The sequence below is a fragment of the Coturnix japonica genome, chromosome 38 (genome assembly GCF_054131305.1).
Source record: "Coturnix japonica strain WE chromosome 38, WE-NBRP24, whole genome shotgun sequence".
NCBI classification, from domain to species: domain Eukaryota; kingdom Metazoa; phylum Chordata; class Aves; order Galliformes; family Phasianidae; genus Coturnix; species Coturnix japonica.
This window is the reverse complement of record NC_140700.1, coordinates 595005-622586: the sequence shown is the minus strand read 5'-3', so window position 1 is coordinate 622586 and position 27582 is coordinate 595005. Positions and strand designations below refer to the sequence as shown.

At 48.2% G+C, this 27582-nt stretch overlaps 2 protein-coding genes across 6 annotated transcripts in view; both read right to left on the bottom strand.

The window, feature by feature from the left end:
- LOC116652619 (E3 ubiquitin-protein ligase Itchy-like) overlaps positions 1–27582 on the bottom strand; it is a 260369-nt gene that overhangs the window by 220240 nt on the left and 12547 nt on the right. For 3 of the 5 annotated variants that reach the window (XM_085526992.1, XM_085526989.1, XM_085526991.1), the window contains 2 exons: positions 27429–27576; positions 26169–27140 (listed from right to left, as the gene is read on the bottom strand). The exons of the other annotated variants lie outside the window; for them this stretch is intronic. In XM_085526992.1, the coding sequence (XP_085383118.1) occupies positions 26957–27140; positions 27429–27576 (332 nt within the window). In that variant the 3' untranslated portion in view covers positions 26169–26956. Of the gene's footprint in view, positions 1–26168; positions 27141–27428; positions 27577–27582 lie in introns of those variants that run through there. 5 annotated transcript variants of the gene reach the window in all.
- On the bottom strand, positions 6189–9357 carry LOC107307041 (olfactory receptor 14C36-like). The gene is made up of 2 exons (XM_015850482.3): positions 9173–9357; positions 6189–8171 (listed from the first exon to the last, which is right to left on the bottom strand). Exons 1-2 carry the CDS (start codon positions 9178–9180, stop codon positions 7214–7216), a joined length of 966 nt encoding a protein of 321 aa, XP_015705968.3. The 5' UTR covers positions 9181–9357; the 3' UTR covers positions 6189–7213.

Sequence of the window (27582 nt, the reverse complement as noted above, 5' to 3'; positions counted from 1 at the left end):
CCCTTATGGGGCATTTATGGGGCATCTATGTGGCACTTATGGGGAACTTACGGGGCAGGCATGGGACACTTATGGGGCTGCTATGAAGCTCTTATGGGGCTTGTATGGGGCACTTGTGAGGCAGCTATGGGGTATCTATGGGGCAGCTATGGGTCACTTATGAAGCACTTATGGGGCTGCTATGGGGCACTTATGTGGCAGCTATGGGGCAGCTATGGAGCACTTATGGGGCATCTAAGGGGCACTTATGGGGCAGGCATAGGGCACTTATGGGGCAGCTCTGGGGCACTTATGGGGCATCTATGGGGCTCCTATGGGGCACTTATTGGGCACTTATGGGGCAGCTATGGGGCAGCTAAGGGGCACTTGTGGGGCTGCTATAGGGCAGTAATGGTGCAGCTATGGGGCACTTATGGGACTGCTATGGGGCAGCTATGGGGAACTTATGGGACTGCTATGGGGCAGCTATGGGGCACTTATGGGGCAGCTATGGGGCACTTATGGGACTGCTATGGGGCAGCTATGGGGCACTTATGGGGCACTTATGGGACTGATATGGGGCACTTATGGGGCTGCTATGGGGCAGCTATGGGGCACTTATGGGGCACTTATGTTTCATCTAAATGTCCTTTATGGGGCAGCTATAAGGCAGCTATCGGGCACTTATGAGGCAGCAATGGGTCACTTATGGGGCATTTATTGGGCAGTAATGGGGCATCTATGGGGCACTTATGGGAAACTTACGGGGCAGGCATGGGACACTTATGGGGCTGCTATGAAGCTCTTATGGGGCTTGTATAGGGCACTTGTGAGGCAGCTATGGGGCATCTATGGGGCAGCTATGGGTCACTTATGGGGCCCTTATGGGGCAGCTATGGGACAGCTATGGGTCACTTATGGGGCACTTATTGGGTAGCTGTGAAGCACTTCTGGGGCTGCAGTGGGGCACTATGGGGCTGCTATGGGGCAGCCATGGGGCACTTATGGGGCAGCTATGGTGCTTCTATGGGGCTGCTTTGGTGCACTTATTGGCAGCTATGGGGCACTAATATGGCTGTTATGGGGCACTTATGGGGCAGCTATGGGGGACTTAGGGGCCAGCTATGGGGCACTTATGGGGCAGCTATGCGGCACTTACGGGGCTGCTATGGGGCACTTATTTGGCTGCTAATGGGCACTTATTAGGAACTTATGGGGCACTAATATGGCTGTTATGGGGCACTTATGGGGCAGCTATGGGGCACCTAGGGGCCACCTATGGGGCACTTATGGGGCAACTATGGGGCTGTTATGGGGCAGCTATGCGGCACTTATGGGGCTGCTATGGGGCACTTATTTGGCTGCCATTGGGCACTTATTAGGCACTTATGAGGCAGCTATGTGGCACTTATGGGATAGTTATGGGGCAGCTATGGAACACTTATGGGGCAGCTATGGGGCACTCATGACGCACTTATGAGACTTCTATGGGCCCATAGATTATGGGGCATCTATGGGGCAATTATGGGGCTCCTTTGTGGCAGCTATGGGGCACTTATGGGACTGCTATGGGACAGCAATGGGGCACTTATTTGGCAGCTATGTGGCAGCTATGGGGCACTTATGGGTCACTGTCACGGGTTACTTAGATTTACCTATGCCCAGTCCATGATTACCTCTAGGATTCCTGGACGATTGAGGTTTCCCATTCACGCTCGCTGTGAAATCAGCGTAATCCACTTGCTCCAGGTGACATCGGTAGAATGATGGGTGGAGGGAACCAGTCCTTTGAACATCCAGTTCAGCACTGGCAGTCGAGGTGCCAAAAGGAGCTGTGTTTCAGTCCCAACTACTTCGGAAGCAGCCTGAACCCCCTCATACACGGCTAAGACCTCCTTCTCGGTTGGAGTGTAGCACTCTTCAGACCCCTTATATGATCGACTCCAGAATCCCAGGGGCCGGCCTCGGGTCTCTCCTGAGGTGAATCAAATCATGAATGGGGAGCAAGGAATCCCTGTTGGTGTGATACTGCCATCTGTGCACTGTCTTTGTAGCAATCGGTACCTGCTGCTCTTTTACTCGTAGCAGCCCCACAACAGATGGGTCCTCTGACAGGCCAGGCAAAACAGACAGCTGCTTAATGTTGTCCATATCTACAGCAGCTATCCCAAAGGCCCATCGATACCCCTTAGGATCCTTGAAATGCCCCTTTCTGAGCTAATCAGTACCAAGTATGAATGGAGCCCCTGGGCCAGTCACAATAGGATGTTTTTGCCAGTCTTTGCCAGTGAGGCTTATTTCAGCCTCCAGCACAGTCAATTCTTGAGAGCCCCCAGTCACTCCAGAAATATGGATTGATTCTGTCCCTTCATGACTGGAGGGCATTAGGGTGCACTGTGCACTGGTATCCACCAGCGCCTTATATTCCTGTGGTTCTGATGTGCCAGGCCATCGAATCCACACAGTCCAATAAACTCTATTATCACTTTTCCTCCCCTGACTGAGGGCAGGGCCCCTCTATTGATTACCTGTGATGACTGGAGCAACTCCACTGGTGGTTGGTATGTCTAGTAGTTCTTTCACCCATGCTCGTAGTGCAGAAGTAGGCTGATCATGCCACTTCCTCATGTCTTCTCCACGGTCACGTAGGTAGCGCCACATGGAAACACACGGTGCAATCGTACTGTTGTTCTTTGCTCGAGATGGGAAGCGTGTGCGTTTAACAGCTGAGAGTTTTGATGATGCAGGTGAGGAGTAGGATTGGACTAGTCTGATCAGATCCTTCATTAGACCTGGTGGCCCGTACGAGGATTGACCTTCATCAGTTGTTTCTGATACTATTACGGGATCATTACGATTAGTTGATGGAAACAATTTCTTGCACATTTCATCTACTCGGTCTTCTAGCCGTGAGATGGCAGAAACTGCGGCATGCAGTTGAGGGAGCTGCTGATCGACGGTTTGAAGCATTATAATCAGCTCAACAACTCGGGGCCATCTGTCCTCGAATCCTTTAGATCCTGTTACCAATGACTGTGCAATTCTCTCTGGTGCTGTACTTGTGATTTTCTGCCACATGTCAGGATCGGCCCTCACTCTCTCAGGGTCAAGTTCGCTTGGATCAGGGCTGTACAACATTTTCGCCATGGCCAATTCCCTCAGGCGCTGAATACCTTTTTGGATGGTATTCCAACTATTAAATTTAGGCTTCAAAGCATCCTTATAGAAGTACCTTTCTCTCACGGCTTCTAACAGCCACAACCAGAGAGTGGCAGCTCCATCCGAACATCTGCTAATCCCTCTGTCGATACCTGCATCTTTCGCAATGCTTCCTAGTTGGCGAGCTTCATTACCATCTAGAGACAAGCTGTTGGCCCCGTTGTCCCAGCAGCGAAGCAACCAAGCAAGGATACCTTCATCTTGATGCTGTGTAAACTCCTTTCTTGAGCCTTGGATTTCAGTCAGCTTCAGAGGTCGACGATAGGTGATTTCCTCCTCCTCATCAGTCTCTTCTTCATGCCTCTTCGTTTTTGCCTTTGCTTTTTTCGGTACTGCTCCATGCCCGGCACCTGGGTCTTCTGCTGTCCCCCCCTCTGCTTCTCCTTCTTTTCGTTCTAGACGCATGGACACCCGTTTCCATTTCTTGCCTTCCACAGGGGCAACTGATATTGCTACTGATGCCTCCTGTGACTGATCAGAATTAACTTGGGCTTGAATCTCAGATCGGAAACTCTCTCTCTCCAGAATAGTATGATACAAAGCACGGTATGCATAAGCCAAACCCCACATAAGTTTTACCTCCTTAGATCTCTGACCCAAATACTCACTTAATTTCTCAGGGTCCCTTAGTTGTTCAAGAGTGAATTCCCATGACACTGCGGGTCCCCATGCTTCTAAGACTTTTCCTAAACCTTTCCATATTCCCTGCCAGTCATCATTCTCTGGTTCTGGAGGAGACTTCCGCATAGAACGAAAGCATAGGAATATATATGCATTCTTTGATAGTGATAACATGGCTACAAGTATGAGTGCTATCTCAGTTATTGAAAGGCATGTGAAATCTGAGAGTACAACCTAAAAAAAGCAGGTTTTTTTAGCCTGTACAATGGATTAAACATGGTGGTGTTTATAGAATTGCCCATTCCATCTGGGATGCAAGTATTTGTAAGATTTTCAATTCCATCTGGGATGCAAGTGTTTGTAAGATTCACAATTCCATCTGGGGTGTAGATGCCAAAATTCGGACCATACCACATCTCATATTAGTACAAGGCAGGCGTCTCCATCAGTATCCACCTTATTATGCCATATACCTGCACAATTCCACAACACCAAATTATGGTGTTAATAGTTGACCAATACTTTGAGAAGATCATAATTGCTTTCAATCCCTTAAACAGAGCAACTGGGATGAAGAGTGGATTTATAGCTGGCAGGCTCTGTAAAAGTCAGAGCTAGCTAGCTTTGCTCTAAGGGAGAAAGAAATCCCTTTGTTTTCTATACAAAAGTTAGATAGCAATGCTGAGAATGTGCAGCTGCCCTTAATGTTGACAATTTGTCTGGTATTTCAAGGTCACATTCTCAGTGAGCAGCTACGAAAAAGATAACACTCCCATAACGAAGCTAACAAAGCTCTTTAAGAGCAAAGAGAGAGTCGTTCTAAAAGCTAAAAAGCTCTATGCCCGCATTCTCCACCAAAAAATCTGTCACGGGTTACTTAGATTTACCTATGCCCGTGACAGGGGAAGCCACCCCGTGGGCCCCCCCCCTGGGCCCGGAAAGGAGGGGGAAAACGGGAGTGGGATAAAAACAGCGGCAATCTAAGGAGGAAAAACTTATTTTACTAAATATGATATCGAAATACAAGATAACACAATATAATATAAATGAGGCTAACAAATCGAACAAACAGAGAGAGAGAGAGTCCCCGAAAACCGAGAGGCCTACTGTGAACTCTAGGCGACACGGCTGGAACGCTTCCCACTCCCCGAGAAGTTCGAGAGAAGAAGGAGGGCACTCCAGCCTGGGAACGAGATTATACAGCGTCCTGGTCCCGTGACTTATCATTAACCCTGTTCTTCTCTGGGATATGTAGTCTTCTTCTGTGGACTGCACATTCAATAGAAGTATCCATACTTTACATGATGTTATGATGTGGAATACTGATAGCAAAATTACAAAATTACAAAACCATGACAGTCACTTATGAGGCACTTATGGGGCAGCTATGGGGCACTTATGGGGCAGCTATGGGACACTTATGGGGCATCTATGGGGATCCTATGGGGCACTCATGGAGCAGCTATGGGGCACTTATGGGGAACTTATGGGGCAGGCATGGGACACTTATGGGGCTGCTATGGGGCTCCTATTGGGCACTTATGGGGCAGCTATAAGGCAGCTATCGGGCACTTATGGGGCTGCAATGGGGCACTTATGGGGCTGCAATGTGTGACTTATGGGTCTTCTATGGGGCATTTATGAGGCAGCTATGGGGCACTTATAGGGCAGCTTTGGGGTAGCTATGGGGCACTTATTGGGCAGCTTTGGGGTAGCTATGGGGCACTTATTGGGCACTTATGGTGCAGCTATTGGGCACTTATGGGGCAGCTGTGGGTCTCCTATGCGGCTCTTATGTGGCACTTATGTAGCAGCTATGGGACAGTTATGGGGCTGCTATGGGGCATCTATGGGGGAGGTATGGGCATTTATGGAGCTGCTATGGGGCAGCTATGGGACACTTATGGGGCAGCTTTTTGGCAGATATGGGGCACTTATGGGGCAGCTATGGGGCTGCTATGCGGCTGCTAAGGGGAAGCTATGGGGCACTTATGTGGCTGGTATTGGGAAGCTATGGGGCACTTATGGGGCAGCCTGGGGCAGCTATAGGGCACTTATGGGGCAGCTGTGGGCACTTATGGGGCATCTATTGTGCTCCTATTGGGCACTTATGGGGAGCTACAAGGCTCCTATGGGGCACTTATGGGGCTCCTATGGGGCACTTATGGGGCAGCTATGGGGCGCTCATGGGGCACTTATTTGGCAGCTATGGTGCAGCTATGGGGCATTTATGGGGCAGTGTCATTTTTAAACAAAAATCTACCTGCGTCCATGACAGGGGCATAGGGCCCTGCAGGGACCCTATGCCAAAATGATAAAAGTTAATTAGGAAAAGAAAACAGAGGCAACGATCTAAGGAGGCCCAATTATTTACTAAATACTATATTGAAATACAGGATAACACAATATAATATAATATAATTGCAATTAAGCTAACGAATCAAGCAAAATAGGAGAGAGAATGGGTCCCGAAACTGAGAGGCCTACTGTAAACTCTAGGTGAAATGGCGGAAGGCTCCCACACACTCCCCTGAACGCCAGAACTTGAAAGATGTCAGTCCAGCCTGCGAGAGAGTTAATATAGTGTCCAGGTCCCGTGACCCAACTCTGACTGTGATGTTCTCTGGGAGATGTAGTCGTCTTCTGTAGGTTGCAGATTCAGAAAAATTATTCATTCCTTATATGATGTTATGATGTGGAACACTGATAGCAAAATTACAAAATTATTAAACCATGACACACAGTTATTAAAATAAGTTTTACTTCTCAGGTCATTGCAGCTGCTCTGTTTGTTTCCTTGAGCCCAGCTCCCATCTCCACCGTTCCTTATTCCCTTCCCATTTGTTTGGAGCCAGGGGGCCCACGGGCCTACTGCCCCCCTGTCAGGGTCATAGACTGATCTAGATAACTCCATGGCAGTGCCAGCAAGGAGACCAGCCCTGACACAGCTGTTCATATTGCGGACTACTGACTACTGTCCCAGAGTGCTGCTGTAGAGACAACAGGGCTGTTGTCAGACACACACGAGCTTCAGGACTGCACAAATGTGAGGACTTGAGAGCACTGTGGCAGTGTAACGAGAGCATGATTGAAAAGAGTTGGTTGTTCTGCTGTCCGTGGCTGTATCTACCCTAGATCCAGACAAAATAGGAAGAGTGAAGAGCTAAGGAAAAGATTGTTTTTAAAACATTTTATTTATCTCTTAACTGATTCAGGGAATCAGTTCCATGTTTACACGAGCTCTTGGAGTGAGAAAATGGAAAATAGGTGGGAAAGAAGTGAAATAATTTGCAACATGTTTCTGCAGATTGCTGTATAAAACACAATCAAACCATCAAATATGCATAAAAGATAAAGGAGAATCACTGGAAATTGTGTGAGGAAGATGTGAACTTTATGGAAGCAAGAACAGTACATACTGCAATACCTTCCTGAGAGCGTGTTTGATCTCCCTGTTCCTCATGCTGTAGATAATAGGGTTCAGTGTTGGAGGAACCACTGAGTACAGAAGTGACACCATCAGGTCCATGGATGGGGATGAGAGTGAGGGGGGCTTCAGGTGGGCAAAAGCTCCAGTGCTGACAAATAGGGAGACCACGGCCAGATGAGGGAGGCACGTGGAGAAGGTTTTGTGCCGTCCCTGTCCAGAGGGCATCCTCAGCACAGACATGAAGATCTGCACATACGACACCACTATGAAAATAAAGCAGCCAAAGGCTAAACTGATAGTCAAAATGATAAACACAACTTCCCTGAGGTAGGAGGCTGAGCAGGAGAGCTTGAGGATCTGGGGGATTTCACAGAAAAACTGGTTCACAACATTGCCTTGGCAGAGAGGCAGTGAAAACGTACTGGCAGTGTGCAGCAGGGAATTGAGAACCCCAGTGCCCCAGGCAGCTGCTGCCATGGTGGCAACAGCTCTGCTGTCCATCAAGGTACCGTAGTGCAGGGGCTTGCAGATGGCAACGTAGCGGTCATAGCACATGATGGTGAGAAGGGATAATTCTGCTGAGATGAAGAAGGAAATTGAAAAGATCTGTGCAGCACATCCTGTGTAGGAGATGGCCCTGTTGTCCCAGAGGGCGTTGGCCATGGCTTTGGGGAGAGTGGTGGAGATGCAGCCCAGGTCGAGGAGGGCCAGGTTGAGGAGGAAGAAGTACATGGGGGTGTGCAGGCGGCGGTCGCAGGCTACGGCTGTGCTGATGAGGCCGTTGCCCAGGAGGGCAGCCAGGTAGATGCCCAGGAAGAGCCAGAAGTGCAGGAGCTGCAGCTGCTGTGTGTCTGCTAACGGCAGCAGGAGGAACTCGCTGATGGAGCTGCTGTTGGACATCTGCTTTGTTGGGCTTGGAGTCCTGTTCAGAGCGCAGAAGATAATGTCAAGTCCATACCATTCCCAAAGACAATCCTCCTGCTATACTATAAAAGATTTTCTTTCCCTTTGGAAAATGTTCATTTAACTCCAGAACTTGAATTTATTTTGAAGAGCTTCACCAGCCCTATAACAGTGGAAGATTAGGCAGCTCTTACTTTATTTTCATTTCCTAATCATATCCTCTTTGGTATTTTCCTCTTTACTCCATCTTCTCTTTGAGATCCCAGCCCCAGCCTCTGTGCACTTCACTTTGTCTTAGAGAAATCAGCCTGTTTGCAGGTGAAGTGAACTATTAATATCTGCAGATATTACGAGAATTGAAACTGATGTATCCGTTTAGGAAGGAGAGGCTGAAAGCACATTCTGTGTGACTGTTCACAAAACAACCAATGGATTGAAGAAATAGTGAGGAGTCTCAGAGATGTGTTTATATTCGGCAGCCTAATTTAGATTTTTGCCTTCAATCCTCTTCCTCAAGAACAGGAAATGAAAATTCCCTGTCTTTGCTCTCCTCTTGCAAAGTGCCCTTACAAACATTCAGTTGTGCAGTGGAGCTGTGATCTCCCTGCCCCAGGCTTGTGCTGTGGCAGCACAAGCCCTGCCGGGGGGCTCCTTCCCCCCCACACCACACGTCTCCCCTCAGCTCCCCGGGCAGCTCCCCGGGCAGGCTGAGTGCTGAGCCTGGCAGGCGGCAGAGTCCCATACCCGGCACACAGCCCCTGGGGCACAGCAGGGACCCTGCTCTGTAGGACAGCCCTGGGCACCCGCCTGCAGCCCTGGCTGCACAGCCTGCAGCTGTGCTGGGACATGCAGCCCTCAGGGCTGTGCTCTGACACTGCAGCACAGAAGCCCTCAGTTAAAGCAGAAGGCTTTTTCCATAGTAAAGAAACATGCAGAGCCTGAAGCCAGATCTGCTACAAGATGCCTCAGATTAAGTTAACCCTATATGAAAAACAGCTCATGGGCTGCAGTGAGACTTACCGTGTCATGGTCTGTTTGGAATATTCCTGCTGTGAGCTCACAGCCCACTCATCCTGTAAGCTCTCTCCAATTTCTCTCCTCTGCTTCTGTCATCTGCAGGCTGTGCTGTGCACAAGAGCTGCTCCTGGGCACAGCTGTCTCTCTGCAGCTCTGCCCACTTTTATGAGCTCCCTGTATCCCAGGAGCCTGGCCCAGCTCAGCAGCAGAAGATGTAATGTTTATCCTTCCCACTTGTCTCCCCTGAGTTGTCCCCGGGTCTTCTTGGCCAACAGCTCCTGAAAGACAACAGCATCATGACTGTACATTGAAATCTGTAGAATTTAAGACCAGATACAAAGTGGTCAGTGACAAATTATAAACATGTGGTGAGTCCTTCCAGAGAGTGTTTGCTGGAACAAAAAGGGCACACAGACAAGGGCAGGATATCATAGAATCTTAGAATCATCAAGATTGGAAAAGACCTAAAATATCACCCAGTCCAACTGTTCACCTGTCTCCAGTAGCTCCCATAAATCCATGTCCCTCAACACAACATCCAATTTTTCCTAGAACACCTCCAGGGTTGGTGACTCCACTACCCCCACAGGCACTCCATTGCATGTCCCAAAGTGCAGTACGTGGCTTTTGGTCTATGTGAACCCCATCCCATTGGCTTCAGCTCAGCTCTCCGGACTGTCCAGATCCCTCAGTAGGGCCAGATAACCCAGATAGATCCACACTCCCAGCCAATCTGGTGTCATCTGAAAACTCTCCTAGGGTGCACTCAGTACCCTCATCCAGGGCAGTAATGAAGATACTGAAGAGCAAAGGCACCAGCACTGACACCTGGAAAACACCAAGTAGGTGTCCAGGCGGGTCTTGAATATCTCCAGAGAAGGAGACTCCACAACCCCCTTGGGAAGCCTGTTGCAATGCTCCATCACCCTCACCATAAAGTTCTTGCACACAATCATGCGGAAGTTCCTATGCTCCAGTTTCTGTCCATATCCCCTTGTCCTGTCTCCATACACTGATTAAAAGAGTCTGGTCTCACCACTTCGCCCCCCACACCTCAGATATTTATAGACCTGGTTTGGGTCCCCTCTCAGTCTTCTTTTCTCAAGGCTAAACAGACACAGCTCACTTAGCCTTTCTTCATACGGGAGATGTTCCATGCCCTTCACTATCTTTGTGGCCCTCCATTGTATGCTTTCCAAGAGATCCGTGTCTTTTTTGTACTGGGGAGCCCAGAACTGGACACAGTACTCCAGATGAGGCCTTACCAGGGCAGAGTAGATGGGGAAGATCACCTCCCTCGACCTGCTGGACACGCTCTTTTTCATGTACCCCAAAATGCAATTGGCCTTTTTGGCCACGAGGGCACACTGCTGCCTCATGGCCAACCTCTCATCCATCAGGACACCCACTTCCCTCTCTGCAGAGCTCCTCTCCAGCAGCTCATCCCCCAGCCTGTCCTGGTGCATGAAATTATTCCTCCCTAGGTGCAAGACTCTACATTTGCTTTTGTTAAACCCCATCTGGTTTCTTACTGCCCAGCTTTCCAGCCTGTCCTGGTCTCACTGAATGGCAGCACAGCCTTCAGGCATGTCAGCCAGTCCTACCAACTTCATATCAACAGACAACTTTCTGAGGGTGGCCACAATACCCTTGTCAAGGTCACTGATGAAGATGCTGAACAAGACCGGACCCAGCACCAACCCCTGGGGAATACCACTACTTACAATTCTCCAAATAGACTCTGCACCACCACCAACAACACTTTGTGCTCTGCCAGTCAGCCATTTCTCAACCCACCTCACTGTCCACTCATCTATCCTACACTTCATCAGCTTTGTTATAAGGATATCTTGGCAGACAGTATCAAATGCCTTACTGAAATCAAGGTAGATGACATCCACCGTTCTCCCCCAATCCACCCAGCCAGTGAAAATGTCACAGAAGGCTACCATGTTGGTCAAACATGACCTCCCCTTGGTGGACCCATGCTGACTACTCCTCATAATCTCCATTTCTTCCAGTTGTCCGGAGATGGCATCCAGTACCAGCTGTTCCATCACCTATCCAGGGACAGAGGTGAGGATGACTAGCCTGTAAATACCTGGATCTTTCTTCCTGCTCTTTTTGAAGACCAGAGTGACATCGGCTATCCTCCAGTCTTCAGGCACCTCTCCCATGCCCGAAGACCTCTCAAAGATGATAGACTGTGGTGCAGCAATCACCTCTGCCAGCTTCCTCATCACCCATGGATGCACCCCATCGGGTCCCATGGATTTATGAACATCGGTGTGGCCTAGGCACCCACAAACCACCTCTTCCCTGACTAAAGGCAAGTCTTCCATTCCCAGACCCTCTCACTAAGCTCCAGGTTCTGGGATTCCTGAAGGAGAGCCTTTTCACCGCAGACAGAAGCAAGGAAGGCCTTCAGTAACTCCATCTTCTCAGAATCCCCTGTTACCAGAACACCGCCCTCACTTTACAGGGGACCCACAGTCTCCCTAGTCTTCCTTTTACTCTTTACATACTTTAAAAAACCTTTTTTATCATTCTTTTTATTGAGTGTCAACCCATTTTTCATACTATGTTCTGCTTGCAAGGACGTATGTGAGGGATATGGGCCAGTCAGTGCTATTTCTGTGGTGAGGTGTTTATAACTGAACAATACAGACTGTTAATGGAAAGATATATGGTATTAAGGGTGTTTATGGGAACTGAAGAACTGTATTGTTTGACAAACTGTTTTGAAGGTATATGAAAGTGTAAATGTTAATCACATATGGAAGTGTCCTTGACAGTATGTGGAAGCGTATCTGAGGGTAAAAATAGTGGAATAGTTTACAGAGGAAAAAGGGTTAAAAATAAAATGAGTTTATCTGCACTGACATGACAGCAATCCCCTGCACCTTTCCACTGAGAGCAGAGCAGAGCAGAGACACAGTCCCCATGTATGAGGTTGTGTTATTCTGCTTACAAAATGGATGAGCTCACAACAGAAGAGGCAGATCTGTTGTACTCCATCTGTGGCTTACTCTGGAGTTCAAGGCATTGCAAAGCTATGGCATATCTACGTTCTTGCACTGATGACACCTTAGTATGCTCTGGACTCGCATTTCAATTGCATCTAAAGAAGTCTAGGGTCATGCCAGCTGACAAGAAGCTGGCAAATTTTGACTCATTGTAAGGAAGAGCAAGAAAGATGACAGAGGCAATTATGGACCTGTCAGTCTCACTCCAGTGCCTGGTAAAATAATGGAGAAAATGATGGTGGGAGTTATGGAAAAACAACTAAAGGACAATTCTGTCATTGGTCGCAGCCAACACAAGTTGCTGAGGGGAAGGTCCTGTTCAACTTCAGGTCCTTTTATGACATGGTTATCCATTTAGATGACCAAGGGAAGCCAGTTGATGTTATCCTTAAGGATTTCAGTAGAACTTTTAATACTATTTCTTACAGCACCCTTCTGGACAGAATGTCCTGCATGCAGCTAGACAGAAACACAACATGGTGGCTGATCAGTTGGCCGACAGGTGAGGCACAAAGGATTATAGTCAATGGGTTGATGGTTGATGGAACCATCAAGTTGGTAGATGGTCACTGTCATGTTTTCCCACGGCTCATTTTTAGGGCCTCAAGTTTTTGCGGATGACTTGCATGCAGGACTAGAAGATGTTCTGAGCAAGTTTGCTGATGATACCAGATGAGGAGGTGCTGTTACCTCCACTGAGGGTGGAGAGGACTTGCAGAGAGATGTGGACAAGTCAGAGAACTGGGTACCAGTTGGTACTAAGCACCAAGTGCATAAAGCATAAAAAGAACAAGTGCCTGACTGTATACCTGGGTAGGGGCAACACTGGACATACACACTGACTGCATATGGGACACTGGAGAGTGGTCTGACTGAAAAGGATTGGGGTCCTGGTCAACATCAAATTGAATGTGAGTCAACAGTGTGCTCAGGCAGCCAGGAAGGCCAATGGTCCCCTGGAGCACATCAAACAAGTTATTGCCAGCTGGGTGAGGGAAAAGGTCGTCCCTCTCTGCTCTGCATTGCAGAGATAAAGTACATCAAACTATGGGAGGGTGTGCACAGGAGGGCACTGGAACTGAGAGATCTGAAGTTCAGAGTTTCATTGGGATTGACTGCTTGTTCAGACAGGGCCCTTCTCACATCCCACATCCTGTGATGACACACAGGGCACACACGGGACATGAACTTCACAGCATCCTTGCACCCCATGCAGAGCCTGGGTTCTTCTGTCCCCATGGCTTTTGTTTAACATCATACAGACCTCCATCCCACTGCCCCAGGAAGGGCCCGGAGCCAACATGAGAGACAGGATCTCCCTGCTAAGGATCTGGGAATCAGGGCTTGGCCTGTCTGCTTCATAAGGCAAAGGAATTGTTTCTTAGCATCAGAGCCACCATGCCAGTGCCTTTGCCTGCCTGTAGTCATGGCTTCCAATTATCTCCTCTAACAAGTCCCTAGGAAAGCCTGCTTACTAATGGCCCTCAGTGGGCCCATTAATACTCCAAGAAACTTCACTGTTACTTCTGACTTTGTCTTGCCAAGTACTTTGTGCAAACTTCTCTCTGCACTGGTGGTTGATAGACTCAGCATCAAATGCACCCTGGGGCCCATTATAACCTAAAGAGTCCTCCTGTGTTTTGTGCCTTCCTGTCATCTTCTGCAGGTTTTCAGAATTTGTTCAGCAAAATGGAGAGGTATCTGAAGAGAGCTTAAAGAGCCAAAGTCCAGCAGACAATTATTGTTTATTTATTTATAGTTGTGTTTAAACAAGAAGTTAAAGCAGCACTGTGCAACTGATATCAATCCAGGATGTCCCCAATGAGTTCTATTCTGTTTCTGTGTGGACAAAGTTCCTCCTCAACATCCCCACCCCATTTCTATTCACATTGACCCCAATGGGACTTGCATCACTTTTCCTCACATCACTCTTCTCCTCTGCCTTCACCCGCTCAGCGTTAATTCTCCTTTGCACCAACTCCCACTGGCTTTCCACAGAGAACCAGCTGCAAATGGAAAAGGAAAGATTTCTCTTTTTTGTTTTTGGCCAGAAAATGAAAGGAAAGGTGATGCAATTGAGTGAACTCATGAGACACAGTGATCAACTGCATGCCATGTCCAAGCTGCTTCTATTGAGGTCTGTCTTTCACAGGGAATACTTGTACAAGAAAGAAGTTAGATGCCCGGCTTTAGTCACAGGGCATTGTCACTGGCACCACTGTCTGTGTCCCTGTATCTGAAGGTATCTGTGTACTGCAGACATTGTTCTGGAAAACATCTTAATTACAGGGGAAAAAAAAAAAAAAAAAAAGACACAAAATCCCCTCAAAGACTCATATTTACATGTGAGTATATTTGTGGCTGACCACATCATAAGGCAGAAGACTAGAGGCCATGAGAGCCTCAACTGCCAACATAGTCACTGGAGAGCGCAAACATTTTTTTTTTTACCAAATCTGCAAGGCGAGTGATCTTAGAGTCTAAAGGGGTCCAAGCTGTTCCCTCTGTATTCACTATTACTGGAAAGGCAAATGTAGCCGTCACATCGGCTGCTCTGAGATCCTCCCTCACCCGAGCCCAGTCAGTGAGTGTGGGCGGACTCCACGGGCCAGATGCCACAGGACCACACCCCTCCTGGGTGTGTCCCGGGTCCGTCTGCATCGAAGTGCTACGCCCACATCCAGTGCCCTGCTGGGCGGAGTGATCCGCCCCTTCAGGGGAGTGGCTAGAACAACAGGCAGGACCAGACAGCAAGGAAGTGCCACCCCCTCCATCCCCTTGCTGGGCAGACTGATCCGCCCTATCAGGGGAGTGGCTAGAGCAACAGGCAGAATCAGGCAGTGAGGAAGTACCACCCTCCCCCACTGCCCTCTTATCAGTTGTGCAGAGAGCAACAGTACATTCCTCCGAGGGTCCCCCTCCCCCTTCATCCATAAATGATTTTAATGAAGGATATAATCTCCGTGCTGGATAGGGAGGTGGGGGCGGGGTATACTCTGGAGCAGAGTGGTCTTGCTCAGCTTCCTCCTTCTTTGCTCTTGAAGGTGTTACGTCAGTTGGAGCCGAGGGGGTCGGCACTATCTTCTCCTCCTTTGGATCTGTAGGAGAGATGAGACCCCCCCCGGTTCCCCTCGCCCCCAACCCCAACAGTTCCCTAGCCTGATCCCCCACAATCTTCTCTTCCCTTGCCGCCTTAAGCGCCTCCAAGACTAATCCCCAGACCTTGAACTCTGTAACTTTTCGGGTGGCCAGCACCCTTTGTGAAAACGCCATTGTGAGCACATCCCAATTATTGGGATCATATAAATCAGAGGGGGATGTTAACATCCCCTCCTTCTCCAGTAGCGAAAGAACTGCAGTGACCTCCTTCTTAGAAGGAACATCCTTCCCACAGTGAGTTCTACATGCATGCAGAATCACCTTAATAATGGCTTCCATGTCGCCTTTGGCCAAACATATCCCACCTGGCCCCAACCTGGCGCTTCCTGAACCATACCGAGAGGGTTCCAAGCTCTCCCTACTGCCTGACGAAGAGTTATGGCCAATCCTCCTGTCCCAGTCTTTCACCACTCTGCGAGTAAATAATTACTGCTCTGCAGTGAGAACCTGCACCGTTAGAAATATAGCTGCTCCACTCCCAATCACGTCTGGGGTCACCATTTGTTACCTTTATCTTGTCAGTGTTCTCTGGAAGTTTGCAGCTTGACCAATTACTGAGGTGATACCAATATGGTGAGCAGTAAAATGGTGATTTATTGAAGCTAACACACACATATATACCCTATGCCCTTTGTGTACGCCCACTGGAAAAGTATACATCGTATATCTTGATGGCATGGGGATGGACCTATCTCATCATAGCTCAAAAAGTGCACATTCGACTAATACATCACTCATTTCAACGTACATTAAAACAAGCAAAATGATTGCAGTAATACAAAGCAATAAAGAGTTGCTTCAGCCATGCAAAATCACCCAAATGTCTCCACAGAGCATTTAAAGGCAGTGGAGCTCAGGTAGGCTCTCTTGGTTTCCCTTCTGAATTCTGCTAGGTTGCATTGCTTGGTAGCTCTCAGAAGCTGTCAGTGGCCACAGACTAGAAAACTGCAATTGGTCTCAGTTCACACAGCTGGCTGGTTTGTCTCTGGCTAATCCTTTACTGCCTCAAGTGACTGCTTTGGGGCTCTACAAAACAGCAACTTCAGAGATCTCTTTCTACTACTCTGTTAATTATCCATCATTTGTCAAATTTTTGTGTAGTCTGTTTCGTCAGACTTGTCTTTAGCTTCCAAGTTGTATGTGAAGACTTGTTTGCACTGTAATGCACAATGTAGTAAAAATTGAGAGATGAAAATGAGAAGAGTTTTTCCAGCTTTGATTTCATGTCTGGAATTTTGGAACCCACTACTTGCAGTTGTTAATCTGTCCAAACTGGTCTGGTTTGGAATGCCCTCGTACTTCTTGAATCGCTCTGCTATTAAAGGTGGAGCAATTCCTTCAAGTGCCATGGCCCCACTGTTGTTCTAATTCTTGTTTCTTTGTTTTCCACACACTGCTTTTCAAGCCTCCTTTTTCTTTACAGTCAAAGTGAGAACTGCACTGTGAGGTGTCTGAACCTTGTTGTGCCTATACATAAATAGAACAGCAGCAAAGCCTGACAGGTGACTGTGCTGACAGCTCTCGTAGCCAGTAACACGTAACTGTGCTAAATCCCTTGTGACGGCTTTGATTTCATTTTTGCCAGTGAAATCCTTGTAAAAGGAACTGCAGCAGTGTGATGAGCTAAGGTGAAGATGCTGGTTTTAGTAGTGCTCTAAGCTGAGTGGAAGAACAATTGAATTAGGGTTATATGCTTTCTCTGGGATGATAAGGTTTTTTTTTTCCTGAGGAAAGAGCCAGCTTTTCATGGGCTATACGTGGGCTTTGGCAAGGGCAGACAATACAGTCTGTCAGGAAGCCATTTGAGGTGCTTCAGGTTTGTAAGCTTGTCTTTTTGTTTTTCAGGCAGATATCTGGAGCATGGGTGTACTGCTGTATGCTCTGCTGTGTGGGTTTTTCCTTTGGATGATGACAATATGATGGCACTCTACAGGAGGATACCAGTGGGTATCAGTGGTGCTAGAATACACTGAGAAGGGAAATAGCTGAGCTTGACAAGAGGCCTTACTTTTCAGATGGCAGAACATGCTGAGCTGTGGGTAGAAAGGCCTGTCTGCTGAATATTGTCCCTTTTTTTGCTGCTTTGTCTACCAGTATTTTGTGGATTTGGTTCTACGCTTGGTTGGCCTATGTGGCACTGTAGCCTGATTCTATGCCATGATAGCATAGAGAATTTAAGGAGAAGTATTTTCTTGCCAATGGGCTGCAGTTTTTGTATCTGGTTCTTCAACTGACTGCTCCCTATACTATCTGTAGTAAAAATATAGACACCTCATTTGATTTACCAGAAATGAATGTTCCTAAATGTCAGCTCTTCTCATGTCTACGAAGAGCAAAGTTCTGCATTTGCTATTAGAATTTCCTCTTCCAGAATCAGGAGGTAATGTAGGACCCCACAGATTGCCTTCAGAATTCAACAGTTAGTTCTGTTTCCTTTCGGAATGCATAACAACCTGAGCACATGAATTGAATGATGTGGCTTTTTAGTCTGGTACAAACTCTGCTGTACACTGAAACTTGGTCCATTTGCAAAGTCCATAAGCAGGACTTTGTCCATTTCTGCAGGACAGCAGGAAACCCTTTGTGCTAATCATGATGCCAAGAAGCAGAATGCGGCAAATGGCAGATGATCCAACTGCTTCAGGTGTTCATTTCCTTAAAACTGAGAATAGTTTTGGACTGAGGGTTTGTAAGCAGAACGGAGCTCTTAAAGCTGTCAGAAATTATTTCTGCACTGTTCAATTCTATCTGCCTAACATACACAGGATCTCAGAACTGCATTGCTTGAATTGGTGGAACTTGTTGAAGTGAACTGGGATGAGCAAGTTTTAGAACTTAGTCAGAATGCAGTAAAAAATGGATAATCTCATGGGTATTAAGGTACAGGCTTGCTATTTCTGCACTGAATTTGTTTTTATTTTACATGGCTGTGATCTGAAAGTTGCTTGAAACGCAGGCACCTAGGCACTGTTGTGTAACTGAATTTCACACAAGATAGGTCCTGAAATATCCTGGAATCTAAAACTCTGACTTGTTTTAAGTCTTCTGCTTGAGCATAGTGAGGGTCATAGTTTCTGTGTGCAGTGTTTCTTTCCCTGTAATGCTCCACATCATTTCATTTTGGGAATATTGAAGGAAATGGACTATGTGCCATAACTGTTGTTAGAACAAAATATGCCTGGTGTGATCTTATGCATAGGTTCTGTAACTGCTCTTCACAGCTCAGGTGTTTGACCTTCCTTTTGGTGAAGTGATGAAATACTGCTGGTTACTATTTGTGCTTCTAGACACCTTGAAGCTCTTAGGAATAGAACAATTGTCTCCAGTTCTTTTCAATGATATCAGTAGCAGCTCGAGTGTTGCTGCCCACTAGGTAGACCCAAAGAAGCAGATTACAGTGAAACAACACATGAGCTGGACCTGCACGAGGATCACTTTCAAGACAGTGGCTCTGTTGCTTGAAGCTTATTTGCTTCTTCCTGACGCCACTCTATTACCAAGTATCAACAACCTCTTTCATGATTCAACTTGCAAATGTTTGACACTAACCCTTGTGTTTCTATGCCTTCCTAGGTGATTCAAGCACTTGTCAACCCCAAAGATCCAAACCAAGTAGTGATGTGCAGTATGTTTCCATCAATGGAGAGTTCTTATTAAGCATGAATCGCTGCAATTTGGATGACAGCCTTCCACATCGTAACAGTGATGGACACAAGGGGCTCATCCACATTCATGCTCTCATATCTCCTGGCTCTGCTGAAGATGCTGACCTGAGCCTACCAGACACAGCAGTCACCTGCCTGGATTGTGACCCAGCGCCTTTGCAGTGCTGCCCATCCCAAGCACAGCCCGAGTGCCCCAACAGCAGCACCACCATGCAGGAGCAGGTCAGCATCAGTGAGGTGAAGTTGAGCATCTTAGATGGGGACTTAGAGTCAGGCTGCCAGTCCCAGGCACCAGGCAGCAGCACAAGCTCTGAGCCACTCTCATCTTGACAAGAGGAGTCCCATCTTCACCCTTGACCTCTCAAGCCCTCCTGTCTTTTATTGAATAAAGTCACTCTCATGCTCAATCATCGTCTTGGCTGCATTCTTAGTCTTCATTCACAGGGACTGGGATGAATGCAACAAACAGCAAGGCAGCTCAGCTTGCAATGCTATGGCTGTGGGGTTCGTGCAGGCAGAGCTCTGGGATCCCATTTTGCTGGCTTTGGGATGTCTGCAGCAAGATCTCTACCATTTTGTATGGGAGCAAATAATCTCTAGCATCCAGGTTGCTGCTCATGATAATCCCAGTCTTCCTGGCTGTCACTTTGTGATACTTTTCAAAGCCTTTTGATACTCCTTGATGCCTTGGCTGCTCCGTAACACCTCTGTCCTTCTGCCATGTTGACTCATGTCTCCCACTTATATGCAGATCATCTCCAATTGTCATGGTTAAATAATTTTGTAATTTTGCTATCAGTATTCCACATCATAACATCATATAACGCATGAATAATTTTACTGAATCTGCAACTTATAGAAGAAGACTACATTCCCAGAGAACAACACAATAGGTCACGGGACCTGAACTCTATATTAACTTGGTCGCAGAACAGACTGACGTCTTTCGAGTTCTGGCGTTCAGGGGAGTGTGTGGGAGCCTTTGCCGTTCGCCTAGATTTCACAGTAGGCCTCTCGGTTACGGGACTCATTCTCTCTCCTATTTTGCTTGATTCGTTAGCTCAATTTTCAATTATATTGTATTATATTGTGTTATTCTGTATTTCGATATAGTATTTAGTAAATAAGTGTGCCTCCTTAGATCGTTGCCGCTGTTTTCTTTTCCTAATTAACTTTTTTTTTCCTTTCGGCCCAGGGCCCCTAGAATGCGGGCAACGATCCCGCTACCTCTTGCAAAGAGAGAGGTAAATTTGAACGAAAAATCCACCCAGCCCCTGTCATGGACGCAGGTGGACGCAGGTGGATTTTTCGTTCAAACCTTGACAGATTTAAATAAAATTTAAAATTTACCTCTCTCTTTGCGAGAGGTAGCGGGATCGTGTTATTCTGCTTGCCAACAGAAGAGGCCAGTCTTTCTCTATGCTCCTTCTGTGGCATACTCCAGAGTTCAAGGCACTGCAAAGCTATGGCACATGTATGTTCTTGCAATGATGACACCTTAGTATGCTCTGGACTCGCATTTCAATTGCATCTAAATAAATCTAGGGTCATACCAGTTGACGGGAAGCTGGCAAATGTTGTCTCATTGTAAGGAAGAGCAAGAAAGATGACAGGGGCAATTATGGACCTGTCAGTCTCACTCCAGCACCTGGTAAAATTATGGAGAAAGTGATGGTGGGAGTTATGGAAAGCCATCTGAAGGACAATTCTGTCATTGGTTGCAGCCAACGCAAGTTCCCGAGGGGAAGGTCCTGTTTAACTTCAGGTCCCTTTATGACACAGTTGTCCATTTAGTTGTACAAGGGAAGCCAGATGATGTTATCCTTGAGGATTACAATAGAGCTTTTGATACTGTTTCTCACAACAACCTTCTGGGCAGAATGTCCTTCATACGGCAAGACAGAAACAGAATGTGGTGGGTGAGAAGTTGGCCAATAGGTCAGGCTCAAAGGATTATAGTCAATGGGTTCCTGGCTGGTAGATGGTCACTATCAGGGTTCCACGGGGCTCCATTGTAGGGCCACTTCTCATTCATGTTTTTGTGGATGACTTGCATGCAGGACTAGAAGATGTTCTGAGCAAGTTTGCTAATGATACAAGATGAGGAGGTGCTGTTGCCTCCACTGAGGGGGGACAAAACTTGCAAAGAGATGTTGACAAGTCAGAGAAGTGGGTACCAGTTGGTACTAAGCACCAAGTGCATAAAGCATAACAAGAACAAGTGCCTGATTGTACACCTGGGTATGGGCAACACTGGACATAAGCACTGACTGAATATGGGACATTGGAGAGTGGTCTGACTGAGAAGGATTGGGGGTCCTGCTCAACATCAAATTGGAAGTGAGTCAGCAGTGTGCCCAGGCAGCCAGGAAGCTAACGGTCCCCTGGAGTGCATAAAGCAATTTCTTGCCAGCTTGGTAAGGGAAAGGATTGTCCCTCTCTACTCTGCGCTGCTGCAGCTTCATATGGAGTACTGGGTGCACTACAGGGCAAAGCGGAACATAAAAAACATCAAACTATGGGAGGGTGTGCACAGGAGGGCACTGGAACTGAGAGATCTGAAGTTCAGAGTTTCATTGGAACTGATTGCTTGTTCAGACTGGGCCCTTCTCACAACCCACATTCTGCGATGATACACAGGGCCCATATGGAACGTGAACCTCACACCGTCCTTGCACCCATGCAGAGCCTGGTATCTTCTGTTCCCATGTCTTTCATTAAACATCATACAGACCTCCATCCCACTGCCCCAGGAAGGGCCCTGAGCCAACATTGGAGACAGGATCTCCCTGCCAAGGGTCTGGGAATCAGGGCTTGTCCTGTTTGCTTCTTAAGATAAAGGAGGATTTTCTTAGCATCAGAGCCACCATGCCAGTGCCTTTGCCTGACTGGAGTCATGGCTTCCAATTATCTGCTCTAACTAGTGCCTTGGGAAGCTTACTTGGTAATGGCCCTCAGTGTGCCTATTAGTACTCCAAGAATCTTCACTGTTACTTCTGACTTTGTCGTGCTGAGTTCTTTGTGCAAACTTCTCTCTGCACTGGAGGTTGATGGACTAAGCACCAAATGCGCCCTGGGGCCCATTATTAACTAAAGAGCCTCTTGTGCCTTGTGCCTTCTTGTTATCTTCTTCAGGTTTTCAGAACTTGTTCAACAAAATGGAGAGAGCTTAAAGAGCAAGAATCCAAAATGTATTTATTGTCTATTTGTTTATAGTTTGTTTTATACAAGAAGTTAAAGAAGCACTTTGCAACTGATGTCAATCCAGGATGTCCCCAGTGAGTTCTATTGTGTTTCTGTGTGGAGAAAGTTCCTCCTCAATCTCCCCACCTCGCTTCTACTCACATTGCCCCCATGGGACTTCACAGAATCACAGAATCACAGAATTGTAGGAATTGGAAGGGACCTCTAGAGATCATCGAGTCCAACCCCCCTGCCAAAGCAGGCTCCCTACACCATGTCACGCAGGTAGGCATCCAGGCGGGTCTTAAATATCTCCAGAGAAGGAGACTCCACCACCTCTCTGGGCAGCCTGTTCCAGTGCTCCGTAACCCTCACTGTAATGAAATTCTTCCGCACATTCGTGAGGAACTTCCTATGCTGTACTTTCATCCCATTACCCCTAGTCCTATCCCCACGCACTACTGAAAAGAGACCAGCCTCACCACTATGGCTCCCACACCTCAGGTATTTATAAACCTGGATCAAGTCCCCTCTCAGCCTTCTTTTCTCAAGGCTAAACAGACCCAGTTCACGTAGTCTCTCCTCATAGGGGAGATGCTCCAGGCCCTTCACCATCTTAGTGGCCCTCCACTGGACTCTTTCCAAGAGATCCCTGACTTTTTTGTACTGGGGAGCCCAGAAATGGACACAATATTCCAGATGAGGCCTCACCAGGGCAGAGTAGAGGGGGAGGATCACCTCCTTCGACCTGCTGGACACGCTCTTTTTAATACACCCCAGTATGCCATTGGCTTTTTTGGCTACAAGGGCACACTGCTGGCTCATGGTCAATCTGTCGTCCACCAGGACACCCAGGTCCCTCTCAGCAGAGCTCCTCTCCAGCAGGTCTTCCCCCAGCCTGTACCGGTGCATGCAATTATTTCTACCCAGGTGCAAGACTACACTTGCTTTTGTTAAACCTCATCCGGTTTCTTACTGCCCAGCTCTCCAGCCTGTCCAAGTCTCGCTGAATGGCAGCACAGCCTTCAGGTGTGTCAGCCAATCCTCCCAACTTCGTGTCATCAGCAAACTTGCTGAGGGTGGTCACTATCCCCTCATCAAGGTCGTTGATGAAGATGTTGAACAAGACCAGACCCAGTACAGACCCCTGGGGGATGCCGCTAGTTACAGGCCTTCAGCCAGACACCGCACCGCCAACGACAACCCTCTGCACTCTGCCAGTCAGCCAATTCTCGACCCACTTCACCTTCCACTCATCTATCCCATACTTCCTCAGCTTTGTTATAAGGATGTCATGGGGGACAGTATCAAAAGCCTTACTGAAATCAAGGTAGACTACATCTACCGCCCTCTCCCCATCCACCCAGCTAGTGACATCTTCATAAAAGGCCACCAGCTTGGTCGAGCACGACCTCCCCTTGGTGAACCCATTCTGGGTACTCCTGATAACCTCCTTATCACCCATTTGTCTGGAGATGGCATCCAGCACAAGCTTCCCTGGGACATCACCTCACCTTCCCTGGGACAGAGGTGAGGCTGACTGGTCTATAGTTACCCGGGTCTTCCTTCTTGCCCTTTTTGAAGACTGGAGTGACATTGGCCATCCTCCAGTCTTCAGGCACCTCCCCAGTTCTCCAAGACCTCTGAAAGATTACAGAGAGCGGCTCAGCAACGACCTCCGCCAGCTCTCTCAGCACCTGCGGATGCACCCCATCAGGTCCCATGGATTTATGGACTTTAATGTTTCCTAGGCACTCATGGACCACCTCTTCCCTGACTAAAGGGAAATCTCCCATTCCCCGGACTCTCTCATCAACCTCCAGGGTCCGGGATTCCTGAGGGAGAGCCCTTTCACTAAAGACAGAAGTGAAGAAGGCGTTAAGTATTTCTGCCTTCTCAGCATCCCCTGTTACCAGAGAGCCCCCCTCACTTAGTATGGGGCCCACATTCTCCCTAGCCTTCCTTTTGCTGTTAACGTATTTTAAAAAGCCTTTTTTATTATCCTTTATCTCCTTAGCTAGATTCAACTCCAGGTGGACTTTGGCCTTCCTGGTCGCATCTCTGCAGTCCCTGACTACATTCTTTTATTGTTCCCAAGTGGTCAGACCCTTTTTCCACATATCATGTACTTTCTTCTTTCCGCAGAGCTTGCACATGAGCTCCTTACTCACCAATGGAGGTCTCCTTGCACCTTTTCCCGATTTCTTAGTCACAGGGATGCACAGATCCTGAGCTTGGAAGAAGAGCCATTTAAATGCTAACCAGCTCTCACAGGCCCCCTTGCCTTCTAGCACCCTGGCCCACGGGATAGCCCCGAGTAGGTCCCGAAGGAGATCAAAGTTGGCTCTCCTAAAGTCCAGGGTAGCAATCCTACTTTTTGCTTTCCTACCTCCACTCAGGATCTCGAACTCCACCATCTCATGGTCACTACATCCCAAGCTGCCCCCAACTTTTACTTCCTTAACAAGTCCTTCCTTATTGGTGAGAATAAGGTCCAGCAACACCCCACCCTGCGTCGGTTCCTCTACCACCTGCATCAGGAAGTTATCTTCAATGCACTGCAAGAATTGTCTGGACTGCGCATGCCTGGCCATGTTGGTCGTCCAGCAAATATCTGGATAATTGAAATCCCCCATAAGTAACAGTGCCTGGGAGCGTGCCGCTACTTCTAGTTGCTTATGGAAGGCCTCATCAACCTCCTCCTCCTGATCAGGAGGTCTGTAGTACACACCCACAACAGTGTCCCCTTTACCAGCCTGGCCCTTGATTCTCACCCACAAGCTCTCGACTTCTACATTACTCTCCCCCAGGTGGAGTTCAATACATTCTAGCTGCTCTCTCACATAAAGAGCAACTCCACCACCCTGCCTTGCCAGCCGATCTTTCCTAAAAAGCACATAGCCCTCCATGATAACATTCCAGTAATGCGAGCTGTCCCACCACGTCTCCGTGATCGCAATGAGATCATGGCCACGTGACTGTACGCAGAACTCCAATTCTTCCTGTTTATTCCCCATGCTTTGCACGTTGGTATACAGGCACTTGAGAGAGGCAGCATCTCCCCACCCCTCTCCATGCCTTTTGACTCCATTGTCTGCACCCAGCGAGCTCTGCTTTAAGTCTTGAACTGCCGCCTCAGACTCAGCAACCCTTGTTTTGTCCCCTTCCCCAATCCTACCTATTTTAAACACCTGTCAATAAGTCCTGACAGTTCCTCAGCTAGAACCCACTTACCCCTTTGAGACAGGCCGCTTCCATCTGTAGCTGTCATGCCAGGAGCTGAATAAATTGCCCCATGGTCAAAAAAACCAAGACTCCTATGTCTGCACCAACTCTTTAACCATTTGTTTAAGAGATGGGCTTTTAGGCCCAACTCAGTATCCCTCCCTGCCACTGAAAGTACAGATGTAATAACCACTTGCACACCTGTTCCTTCGATTACCCGCCCCAGTCCCCTGAAATCATCTTTGATAGCCTTCAGGCTTTTTTTACTAACTTCTTCACTGCCAGCCTGAACTATCAGCAGGGGATAGTAGTCAGAAGGGCAGATCAGACTGGGAAGTCTCCCAGCAATGTCCCTGACCTGTGCTCCGGGGAGGGAGCACACATCCCTGCGGGTAGGGTCAGGCCGGCATATAGGGCCTTCCATTCCTCGCCAGTAGGGGTGTGTGCCCATGATGGCAGTAATGAACAAACTGCTGCTTCACAAAAATCTTGGCCTGATTAGAAATCTTAGAGTAGTGACAGCAGACAGAATGGGATAAGCGCAAGTAGCATTCCTGCACTTCACATCCTTGCTACTTTGTTCTGGGTGTCGTCACTGAGCAGCGTCTAACGCAAGTTCTGCCCTGGTCAGCTGGCTGCCTTAGCTTGAGCCCTGATGGCAATGCCGTCACGTGATGTTAGTATTGTTGTTTTCTCCTCGTCAGAATACTCTGCCTTTTGAAGGAAGCAGCTTCTTGGTTATTTTGTTTTGTTGTTGAATTTTATTGAATTAATTTACAATATCTATATTCCATATAGTTATAGATGTTTTGAATATGATCATCTGTGGTGCTGAGAATTTTTGTAGAAAAGCTATACTCAGTTCAGAAGGTGTAATAAGGATGTTAAAGAAAGAACCCCCTGTTGTGTTGACCAGTGATGATGCTCCCACCCCCTGACCAATGGTGGAGAGGAGCATGAAGAGAGAGGTGGTGCTGGGGGGCTCTTGGGGCTGCTGGGCCTGTCATACTTCTCCCAGGCAGAGGTTTTACAGGTGTTGCATGATGCCCCCAAGCTGACCCTGTGTGTGGGGGGGGGGGAGCACTCCCACGTCCTGAAGGATGGAGGAGCGGGAGGGCAGAGTTGGTGCTGTGGGGGGCTGGGAGCTGTGGGGCCTGGTATGCTTTCCCCTGGCTGTAGTTTTCTGGGTGTCGGATGATGCCCTCAAACTGACACCCTGAGGGGGCTGCTCCAACCTCCTGAAGGATGGTGAAGGGAAGTGGAAGGTTGGTGACAGTTCCTGCGGGGGGGTTGGATGATGTCCCCAGGTCTATACTCTACTGGAGTCGCTTCCATCCCCTGATGGATGGTGGAGGGGAGGGTGAGGGCAGAGATGGTGCTGGGGGCTGATGGGCCTCTCAAGCTTCCCTGAGGCAGTGGCTGCCCAGGGTGGATAGGGGCTGCTGGGCCTGATGTACTTCCCAGGGGCCACGGAGCCTGGGCTGGTGGGCTACAGGGGCTGCAGTGGGGGCAGCTGAGCCCAACAGCCATCAGGCCTGGCAGGGGCCACTCTGGTGGTGCTCTGCGGCTGGTGGGCAGATCATCACTGCACAAGCACCGGTTGTTTGTGCCACGTCTTTTCTGTCTGGCGCCTTGAGGCGAGCAAGCCGTTTGTCCAAGCATGAGGTGTTGCTGCGGGCAATATGCTGGACTGCAGCATCTTCAGCAAGGTGCCTGCAGGGAGAGAAACGTGCTGAGGGAACAGGAGAACCCCCTGCTCTTCTTCCTCACAGTGCATGATAGAGCCACCCTCAGCTCCCGGCCTGTCTCAGGCCCAGCAGTAAGAACATGCAGCAGGAATAGCGAGGCCAGTTAAATGTCTGACAGTGTCAATCTCAGACAGTGTTAGGCAACAACTAACTGGCTTCTCTATGCTGCTTTAACTAGAAATGCCTCCTGGCTCACAGGAGCCCTATAGTAAAGAGAAAGGCAGGATGGGGTTGGGGGTGAACAAGAACTCACTGGTTTATCTGCTTCCGTTCCTGGACAAGACGATAGCACAAAAACATTGCTATCAGCATGGTAACGAAGACAGCTGCACCGAATCCCAGGCAGTACTTCTCGATAAAATTATTGTCTGTGGCATTTGCATGTCCCTCACCATCCGCACCTGGAA